Source organism: Nycticebus coucang, chromosome 3, assembly GCF_027406575.1.
Source record: "Nycticebus coucang isolate mNycCou1 chromosome 3, mNycCou1.pri, whole genome shotgun sequence".
Lineage (NCBI taxonomy): Eukaryota > Metazoa > Chordata > Mammalia > Primates > Lorisidae > Nycticebus > Nycticebus coucang.
In genome coordinates this window covers 148,078,686-148,089,626 of record NC_069782.1, presented here as the reverse complement: position 1 = coordinate 148,089,626, position 10,941 = coordinate 148,078,686, and the positions used below count along the sequence as shown (strand labels likewise).

The following is a 10,941-nucleotide window of genomic DNA, read 5'->3' as shown; positions in this document are numbered from 1 at the left end:
AAGGGCAACAAAATGAGAAAAAAAAAAGGTTTGAAGGAAGCCCAAATGATTTCCTCTTCCCCATGGGTTTGTTAAATGACCTCAAGGATCAGTCCCAAGGGTCAGATTTCATCATAGCAGCATGCCCCAGGATCCATGGGCAAAGTTTGGGGCAGGGCACAGAAACTGGGACAAGGAGCTGGCGTGCTCACGACTCTCCTGTCTGCAAGCTGCCTGCATCACCCACAGAAATGTGTTTGGACTGTCACACCCGAAGCCCCACTGATGGCCTACACAGTGGTTCTCCCCCTCTGGGGTCATGAGAATGATCTGGTTAGCTTTTTAAAGATTCCAGTCCCTAGGACCTGCTCCCAGAGGTTCCCTTTCTGTAGGTTAGGAGTGGAGCCTGGGAATCTGCATTTGATATGAGGCACCAATGCAGGTGGTGCAGGGCCTACACTGGTAGAGACCCTGGCAGCTGCCGGTGGCTGAGACCAGTTCCCAGGCAGAATGAGATGACAGAGACTCAGCCAGGCAGGAATGCAGCGAGATCTACCACTCACCCTGTCCTGGAGGGGACGGCAGATCCACTCCTGTCACTTCATGGAGGTGGCAGAGGGTGGCCAGCAGCTCCCTGGGCTAGACAGCCACGTTTATGGCAGTCTCAAGGTGCCCAGTTTTGTCTCGCCTCTACATTAGCTCTCCCAGGGAGGAAATGATGATGGGTTGGCCTTGAGCTCCTTTGGTGGCCCAGCACCCCCGTGGGCATCCTGTTTGCCTAGAGAGACCACTTCACCCAGGCCAAGTGGGCCAGCAAAGTGGTGGGGCCTGTGAAGGACTCTCGACCCTGAGACCACTTCAGGAGCATTCCTGGGTGAGCCCTCCTCCCTACCCCTCTACAGGTGCAAGGTGGCCATGCAGGGCGGGCTCACTGACTCTCCCTTCCTGCAGCTTCCTTGGGCCCTAAAGGTTTGAGACAATCAGGGCTCCATGAGTGACCTTTATGATCACTATGTGTCCATAAACAAAAAAACCCCAAACGCACGCCTCTTGTGAACTACTGGCTTAGCGGTCGGGACCTGCTTAGAAAAAGGCCCAGCGCCCCTGGGCTGCAAATGTCCATCTGAGTCCCAGTTGCCTTCCAGAAGGAAGAGGAGCCAGAGGCGGAAGCAACTGTGGCAAGGTGCACCCCTCACACCCCAGGTGACGCCAGGGCCCCAACGAGGACGTCTGGCTCGGGTGGGCGTGGGGGGAGTCACAAGTGTGTTTTGAGCACTTAATTCAGGTGGTTACAAGATAACAGAACGGTGATACTGACATCATCGAGCAAAAGGTTATAGAGATGGATTTAGGTAAATACAACCAATCCTTTAAAGGTGAACCGTGAATCATTTTCTACATTTAATAAAAACATTTTCTCATTTGAGGCTCTGGAAGTCTTGAGTCACATTATTTTTGGTAAACCCCTCCCCCCTAAAATGTCTTAAAACACATGGCTTGACAGTGGCTGCAGAGAAAATATACACCCTCAAAGTCAGACTTTCATTTAAATACAAATATACAAAATGTAAACTGAGACAATAGAGAAATTTACAAAACTTTTCTTTAAAAATAATAATAAGACAAAATTCAGTTCTAGTTAGGACGGTATTAAAATACGTGCAAGTTGTCATATCCAATTGGACGTCTATTGCAATGTTTGACAACAGTAATCCAGTCCACCCCGGCTGGAGCCGCCTCGGAAAACAGACCTGAGTGGAAATTTCTTTGAGAAACCTCGAGGTTCTATGTCGACAGGTGGACGGCCTCCTTCCTCAGCTCCCGGACGGCTGCCCTGGCCACCCGGCCAGAGCAGAAGCTCCGCTGGTTCCCCCTCTAAGCAGGAGGGTCCGGGCTGCTTCCACCGCGGACCTCAAGGCCAGAGCCAAAACTAGCTGCTGCCCGTGGAGTTAGAATTGACGTGGTTTGAATTTATGTGGTGATTAAAACTGGTCTTGGAGCTGGGCGAACTCTTGGAATTGTTCTGGTGCTGGGGTTGGGGTAGGGGAGAGAGGAAGGGATGGTGAGAACGTTAAGAATGCATAGAACCCCAAATCAGGGGAGGCAGCCCTCCTGTGAGAACCACGTTGGCTAGGCTGCAGGCCTTAGTCTGGAGTCTACTTCTCTGCTGAGTGACGTCCAGCATCACTTAACCCCTTGGTTTCCTCCCCTACGATGTGGAACAAGAGCAGCTTCTTCACAGTGTTATTGGGAGAAGGAAATAAGGTCAGGACTACAAAGGGCTCTAGCAAGCGCCTGGCCTTGGGAAGCCTGGAGACTCTTCTCACTGCCCTTTGTTCCTTGGTGTTCCTGGGCAGCAGGGCCCTTCAAGTTGCAGGGAGGAGCAGGAGAGAGACAAGGCGCACTGGCTTTGTAGGGCCAGTGCCAGGCATGATGCTAAGGCCCCCTACCCCCACCTCACTGTCCTCGTCACGACTCTGGGTGGTGGGTTTTTCTATCCTGATGTTTCAGGTGGGCACACCAAGGCCGAGAGGAGATTGGTAAGCACCACACGACCAATTAAGTACCAGGGCTGGATTTGAACCCAGGTTCGGGAGACTCTACATCAAGGCCTCTTTCCAGGGCCCAAGGTGGTTCTAAGGATCCCGGCTATGAAGGGAAAGGGAGAGGTCATTCTTTCTGGACCTTCAATTTTACTCAATGCATTGAAACACTGTATTTTTATATTATACAAACATGAGTATATTACGGAAGAGAATGGAAAACGTACATGGAGTTTTTAGACAAAACTGTAAACACAGAGGCTTCAATCTGCATTTTCTCTCCCTGTGTCTGATCTGCTTTCCCTGACCTGTTATGTCCAGATCCTTCACCAGATGTGTGGCCTTGGGCAAGCTCCTTCACCTCTCTCAGCCTCAATTTCCTCATCTGTGCAATGGGACAGTGACGGCAAGTTCTGGTTCTCATACTTTGCTGGCATGCCCCAGGGTGGAGATGCTGCCCTAGGCCTTAGATAACAGCCCATCACTGTGGGCGCACTCAGTACCCACATGAATGAGCCGAATGAATGAGCCATTGGGTGAAAGCCCGGGGTTTTGTGGAGATTAAATAGGAGAAGCTGTTGAAAAGCTCCTGGTCCACAGTGGAGCTCCATAAACAGCTGGTCAAAAGGGGGCTACTGTGGCATCCTTTGCAGTGGAGAAGTGGGGTGGGGTCAGTGGGCTCACTCTCCTGGGCTCTCCAGACCCTCTTGGGGCATTTCTTCCATCTGGCTCACATCAACCCTTACCCTGGCAGCAGGTGCCAGCATGATTATCATTTCTTAGGGCCAAGTTTGCTCTGGCTGCCAGTTGGGGGGCAGGGGAGACAGCACCGATGACTGGAGCATCCCAGGAGCTGTGAGGTTCTGTGGAGTCTGTAGACCCCTGTCCAGCACCTGTACTCCCTGTTCTCTATGATATAAAATCTTTTTTTTTGTTTGTTTTTTTGAGACAGAGTCTCATTTATGTCACCCTTGGTAGAATACCATGGAGTCACAGCTCACAGCAACCTCAAACTCTTGGGCTTAAGCAATTCTCTTGCCTTAGCCTCTTAAGTAGCTGGGACTACAGGTGCCTGCCACAACACCTGGCTATTTCGTTTTTTGGTTTCTGTTATCACTGTTTGGCAGGCCCGGGCTGGGTTCGAACCTGGCAGCCCCAGTGTATGTGACGGGCGCTCTATCCACTGAGCTCCAGGCGCTGAGCCTGTGATATAAAATCTTTGTCTATATAATGGCTGTCTTTATGAGGGCCCTACAGGGCAGTGGCTCTGAACCAGGGGTGACTGTGCCCCATGAGGGACATTTGGCAATGTCTAGAGACATTTTGGGGTGTCATAACAGGGGGATGAGATACGCTACTCTATCTGGTGAGTGGAGGCCAGAGATACTGCCCAGCAACCTGCAATGCAAGGACACCCCGACCCTGCCACCCAACGAAGGAGTAATGGTGACAAGGCCGAGAATCCCTGTGGCGGTGAGCTTTGGGCTGCGCCTGCCTGCTGCTTCTGCCCAGGGGACCCCATCAGCCACACTGGTGTCAGGGGCTTTGGACATGTTGGCTGTTCCTTCCAGGCTGCTACGAGCCCCTGGAGTAAGTGAATTCCGCAGCTCTGGTCTCTGCCAAGGGCCTTCCTGCTGCCCGTGGGGTGGCCGGGTTCCAAGTGTGGTTTCTCACCTGACGTTTAAAGATCCTCTGTAGCAGCCCTTTCTTGGGCGGTTCTGGTGGGTGACTCCTGTTCAGATCCGGCGAGAGGGTGCCATTAGGTCCAAATACATTCAGCTCCTTGAAGGATTCTGTCTCTATCATCTGGGAAGGCCGTGCAGAAACATGTCTGTCATCTGGCCAGGACAGGGAGCCCCATGGCCCAGCCTCTGGGGTCCACCCTCCCCAGGCTCCCCACTCCCATGAACCACATCCCCCGTCCTGCTCAGTGGCTCCCTGCGGAAGGCGCAGCCCCAGCCTGCCACTGACCACCTGGCCGCAGGAGGCCTTGCCTTGCACTGCCTCATTTGGAAAACGGCACCTGCCTGAGGGTGAACTTATCTTCCTGCCACCAGACCCACATCCCACTGTTCCCTTCACCCCAAGCTCCCCGTCTTGTCTCAAGAAGCTCTAACCTCTCCCAAGTCAACCTCTTGGGCCTACCTCACCCGCCCATCCTATCTTCCTTTCCCAGCCTAACTTCTCAGGAGTCACCTCTAAGGGAGTCTCTGTCTCACCTCCTTTCCCCTCCTGGGCCACTCTGGTCTCGACCAGGCTATTAAGGTCCACCCTGAGTCTGTAGCTATTCTGCTGTCTTCATCACCCCGTCTTAGCAGCTGCTGACTACTCCCTGCCTCTCAGGGCAAAGCAGGTGACCAGGGGCCCTGCCCACCTCGTTTTGCCATGGGATGGACACGGAGCCTGTGGAGAACTTGGAGTAGAAGTCGTCATCTGTATGGTCCAGGTTGACGCCCTTCACAGTGGAGAACTGCTCGATGTCCAGCACGTCCTTACAGTATACGGCCCGGGGCTGTGAGAGGGAAGAGACAGGGCTTGGTTACACACAGCTCCTGCCTGTGGCCCAGGGGCCCCAGTCCTGATGGGGGAACAGAGAAGCCTCTTTCCTGGAAGCTGTGATGCCCTTTCTCAGGACGCTGGACAGGGTGAAACAAGAGTGGGGGTGCCCGAGTGTCCTGTCCAGGACGCCTTCCTGCCATCCCTCCCCCACACAGCCCACAGGTCACCCCACAGTCTCTCTCCAGGCTGGGCTAAGGGGGAAAGTAGGGCACTTCTGTCCTTAAGCTCACACTCTCGGCACCTGTGGGCATCCCCACTCCACTGTCAGATATTCTTGACCCTAAAGCCCATGGACTCAGGAGGGCAGCAATGTCTCCAGAGCCATCTCTGTTGGACAAGGGGTTGTGCCAGCCACAGGGTGGGGCCTTTGTGAATGAATGCTGGGGACCTTGGTACAAGAGCAAGAACCTGCAAGGGACTGCCTGGAGGGGACCATGTGGCTATGACAGGATGACCTGGGGGGAAAGCAGGGGGCAGCTCTAGTGGGAACTGCCCCTGCCCCATCTCCCATGAGAGGGTGGTGAGGGGTGGCGGTTGAGCTCTGAAGCTCTGCAACCAGACTTGACTCGCCTGGGTTGCAATTCCTGCTATGGCACTTGGCAAGGCCTGTTTCCTCACCTGCAAAGTGGAGATAATAGAAGTACCTGAGCCATAGGGCTGTTGATAAGTGCTGCTGTGAGCAGCTGTTATTATGGTGGAACAATTTTTATTCCCCTTATCCATCAGCCATGCACGGGGGCTTTCTCTGTGCCAGGGCAGAGATCAATCTGTCTGGCCCCTGTCTTCCAGGAGTTCAAGGTTGGTAAGAAAGGCTTTCCAGGGGATAGAGGAACATGGGGGTCTGAAGATGAGGACTTGATAGACATGGCTCCAAGATGCGTGCAGACCCCCAGACCTGGTGACATTTCTGAACACTGGAGGGCAAAGGCCACCTCTGCTCACCAGTCTTCTGGCATTTGGCTAAACTGGAAGATTGTGACTCAGCTCACAGGCTGAGCAGGGGCTGCAGTCATGCCAGGAGGGCTCTAGCCCTGGTCTCAGGGTTTGGCACTTTCTGGGGCTCGCCAGTCCTGCCTGCTGAGGCTTCCTGCTCACACAAGTGGGAAGCGGTCCCTAGCAGAGCAGGCCGCTGGGCCCTTGTGCACATGGGTGGCAGCAAGACAGGATGGAGACGTCCACCTGTGGGCTGCGGCTCACCCTCGTGTTCCCAGGCCTGGGGGCGCACCACTGTGGAACTCACTCAGGAGGCTCTGGGACTGGCCACATCATTTACAGGACCCAGGGCACAAATGAAAATGTAAGGCCCTGTGTTCAAAATTTAGAACGTCACGCAACAGCAGGCCACTGAGCCCAGCTCGGGGCCTAGGGTGACTGCACAGGGAAAACTTGTGAAGCTGGCCCTGGCTGGCTCACAAATGAACATCAGAAGAAAGGAAATACTTTAGAAATCTGTATAGGAACAGGCATTTACCTAGCACATAAAAACCCACCCTTTCAGGGCTGTTATTTTCTTGGAAAAGTTTCCTTTTGGAATACATATATTTTGATTTTAAAAAGAGTCATTAGACGTGAACAAGATTAAGTCGATAATGGCATTTGTGGTTTGTGGTTGTGGCAGCAGCTCTCACAGTAGGTGGGAATGACTGTGGAAGCCAGAGTGGGGCCTGGGACAGCGGGGGAGGCCAGCCCCCAGGGCAAAGTCCCCAGCTCATAGGGGCTTCAGCTCCTGGGCCGGTGATCTGTGCTCACCACACCGCTGCTGGCATGTGGAGCAGCCGGCCAGCCTGTGGGGCCCTGGGCCACAGGACACCAGGATACTGGGGAGAGGACACTGGGCCAGCTGGCGAGCTGCTCTGTGTACACCATGCTGAGCTCCATGCTGTGAGGGACTCTGCCACCTTGAGGTGGCCAGTGTCACACTCAGGGTGACCAATCATCCAAGTCTTCCAGAACACAGGACTTTCAGTGCTATAGCCAATACAGTGGTGAGCAAACAGGGATGGCTGGTCACCCCAAGTCTCCTTCCATGACCTGCAGAGCTTTTCTCCCAGGCCAGCCGGCCAGCTCTGCACAGAAGACCCAATGCTCCCAGTTCTCCTGCAAAGCCACCTGTTCTCTTGTCCAGTGACTTGTATTTCTACTTTTATTTAAGGGTGTTTGTTGACACCTCTCTTCCTCTTCAGCCTGTATGTTCCATGAAGGAAACACTGAATGTTTTATGCCCCACGGGGTCCCCCTGGGGCCTGGCACAGGGCCTAGAGTGTGCAGGGAGGTCGAGAAATATTCCCTGTGTCGTAACTACTCTCACTCCTCCCCACAGCTACACCCAGCCCAGAGGCCACCTGGGCTTCAACCTTGCCCATCCCCAGCTCGGGTGCCTATCTCCTCTGTCCATTCAAACAGGACAGTAACCCAGTGACACATTGTGATATGTGCATCAGTCACTCCGTGTGGTTTCCAGGGACACTGAGTAGTGACCATTCCCGAAGCATTTGACATAAAAACTAATAACAAACTTGTAGCTGATGGCACTTCCTATGACACAGTGAGTGGTTTTCACACCTGGCTGCACACTATAGTCACCGGGGGAAGGTTTAAAACCCCTGAAGGCCAGGTCTTATCCTAGACTGTCCGGGGGCTGAATCCAAGATTAGTATTTCTCATGCTCACCAGGGATTCCAAGTGGACACCCAGGGTCAAGAGCAAGTACTGTAATTAGTACTTTGCTCACCACCTGCTGTAAGTTCATCTGTAGGTTAAGTTTGCAGCTTTCAGTGACTTTTATCCTCTATATTCTCAATGGCCCCTTTTCCCCACAGATATCAGTCCCTGGCTCCCCCCACAACACTGACAATGCAACTGGACCAGTAGTATGTTACCCTGGACACTGTCACACCCAGTAAAACCCTGGCTCCCCAAATCTGCTGCCCTCCTGATGCACTCCCAAGGCCCAGGGAATCCGCACCTACAGGGCGATGCTGGAGTACTCGCACCCTTGGGACATCCAAGGACTGTCCCCATCCTCTTCTGGGCGGGGTTGTACCATAATGGTTAATAACTGGCTCTGGGGGAGGAGGATGAGAAAACCCTGCCTCACAGCACTTGCTGATTGCTGTGCTGTAAACACTCCAGCTGTGGTCTGCTGGAAGCCACCACCCCTGAGCACAGAACTGTGAAGACCTGTGGGTGAGAAACTTTCCTGAGAAGGCACAAGACAGCCACTGCTCCTGTGGCCTGCACAGCCCCCGCCCCAGCCAGTGTGCATTGCTCAGTCTGTGGGAACTTGGCAGGAGCAGAGGCAGCAGTAGGGGCCTTCCCACCTGACTCCTGACTTCACATAGCACAGGGCTGGAACTGCAGCACGAGTCTTCCCTGCCCCTGCCTGGGCCAGGTCCTGCAGGCCTGAGCTTGAACCCAGGCTTCACGGATCATGTAGGGAGCTTCCAGGGGCCTCTGCCTTAGCTGGATTCTTTTCTAATTTATTTATTTTTTAAATTAAATCTCAAGTATATACATTAATGCATTTGTGGGGTACAATGTGCAGGGACCTTTGTAAAGGTGTAGGGGAAAAGCCACAGTCACCAGTCCCAGCTTTTTGGTAAGGGGCTGGTTAACTACACAACTCCTAGAGCCTTCAAACCAATCTCACCCTATCAGCTTCACTAGCCAAACTGTGAAAAATAATCAGGGGGTGGAACCTGTGGAAAAACTCTGGCAACAGGAATAATCAGAGTAGATCAACTCCCCCAAGGAATGACAAAGGAGACACAACAGAAGATGCCATCATAGAGAAATGGCTGAGATGTCCAAAATAGAATTCAGAATATGAATGGCAAATAAGATGAATAGAATGGAAGTAAAGTTGGAATTAGAAATTCAAAGAGTAGTTCAAAAGTTGTCTCAAGAAATCAACGAATTCAAAGACAAAATCTCCAAGGATTTGGACATAATGAGAAAAGAAATTGCAGAGCTCAAGGGAACGAGAAAGTTATTTGTGGAACTTCATAGAACAGTAGAATCCCTGAGTAATAGAGTGGAGCAGGAAGAAGAAAGATCTCTGAAGTTGAAGACAAAGCTTTTGAACGTTCTCAAATGCTCAAAGAGGCAGACAAATGGAGAGCAAAAATGGATCATTCCCTGAGAGAGTTGTGGGACCACTCCAAAAGAGCAAACATTTGCCTTATAGGAATTCCTAAAGGAGAAAAGGATGGTCCTAAAGGCACAGATGCTCTACTCCAAGATATAATGGAGAAGAATTTCCCAAGCATGGCAAGAGATACTGAAATTCAGATAGCAGATAGGTTCAGAACCCCTGCACAACTCAACCCAAATAAAGTATCTCCTAGACACATTGTAATTAACTTTGCCAAAGTTAATATGAAGGAGAAAATCTTGTAAAGAAGCCAGATGTGGGAAAAGTATAACCTACAAGGGGAAGAATATTAGAATGACTGCAGATCTCTCAGCTGAAACTTTTCAAGCCAGAAGACGATGGTCATCAACCTTCGATCTCCTAAAACAAAACAACTTTTAGCCCAGGATCCTGTATCCACTGTGACTTTCATTTGTGATGGAGAAATCAAATACTTTACCAACTTACACATGTTGAAGAAATTTGCCCTAACTACACCAGCTCTCCAGGATAGTCTCAGACCCATCCTCCATAATGATCAGCTTAATGGTCTACCACCAAAGTAAACTCACCCAGGAAGCCTTGAACAAAACCTAACATCCACAATGGTGAAAGGATTAAAACCATCCACTGGACATTTGAAAAACATGACAACCAAAACACTACCATGCTTATCAATACTCTCAATTAATGTGAGTGGCTTAAATTGTCCTCTAAAGAGGCACAGGTTGGATGACTAGATACAAAAACACAGGCCAGATACCTGTTGCATACAAGAATCTCATCTCACCTTAAAGGATAAAAATAGACTGAGGGTAAAGGGATGGACATCTATAATTCAGGCAAATGGAAATCAGAAAAATCCAGGGGCTGCAATTTTATTTGCAGTTATAGTGATAGGCTTTAAACCAACTTAGCTGGATTCTTGACTTGGGGACCCAGTGGGGAAGATGCAACACCATTGGATCCCTGCAATTTGAGCTGCTGGGGAGGGGCCTCATCCTGCCATGCCCACTGCACCCACACTTCCCACTGTGCCCGCTGTGCCTGGACTAGAACCCAACATCACCAAAAGATGTTCCGTTCAACTGAGCTGAACGTGGTGGCCCTCAGAGCTCATGAGAGTACTCTTCATTTAGCTCTTGTTTCACTCCCAGTCTCTGGGGCAGGCTGGGGGATGGGTGTCACTGACCACACTGGACAGGTGAGGTAACTGAAGCTTACAAGGGGTTTGTCTGGGCCCCCCAGGCCTGGGTGGGCACCCCAGTCTCAGATAGCCAGCGTGGGGCTCCCTGGCCTGCACCCCACCTGGATGTCCCAGCATGTAGTTCCTCTACAGCTGGAGCAGCAACTGGTCTGAAGGGAAGGTGCAGTGGGTACTCTTTGGTCCCCACAAGGATGGTGACGTGCCCCATACTCTGCATCATGGCAGCCCTGGGCCTGGGCTGGCTTGGGAGGGGGTCAGGAGTGGAGCAGGCTACTCACGTCTGGAACAAAGGGAGGGTCCAACATCCCAGCTTCTAAGCGCTTGAAGTTCATGTTCCTGAAGAAGGGGTGTCTCTTGACCTCGGCTGCCCCCTCCTCCTGGCAGCCCAGCCTCTGCTTCACATCCTTGGTGAGCAGCTGTGACAAGAGAGAGCCCCATGAGGCCCCGGTGACGAGCCTTTCCTCCCAGCCTGAGGCCAGAAGGGAAGAGAGAGCTTGAAACAGCTGTGTCTTCACACATGC

The 10,941-nt window shown here is 52.0% G+C and overlaps 1 protein-coding gene across 5 annotated transcripts in view; it reads right to left on the bottom strand.

Annotated features, from left to right (window-relative positions):
- Positions 1-1,363: 1,363 nt before the first annotated feature.
- GRK5 (G protein-coupled receptor kinase 5) overlaps positions 1,364-10,941 on the bottom strand; it is a 231,835-nt gene continuing 222,257 nt past the window's right edge. For all 5 annotated transcript variants that reach the window (XM_053583858.1, XM_053583859.1, XM_053583860.1 and 2 more), the window contains 4 exons: positions 10,699-10,836; positions 4,897-5,034; positions 4,197-4,328; positions 1,364-2,008 (listed from right to left, as the gene is read on the bottom strand). In XM_053583858.1, coding sequence (XP_053439833.1) covers positions 1,910-2,008; positions 4,197-4,328; positions 4,897-5,034; positions 10,699-10,836 — 507 coding nt within the window. In that variant the 3' untranslated portion in view covers positions 1,364-1,909. The remainder of the gene's footprint in view (positions 2,009-4,196; positions 4,329-4,896; positions 5,035-10,698; positions 10,837-10,941) is intronic.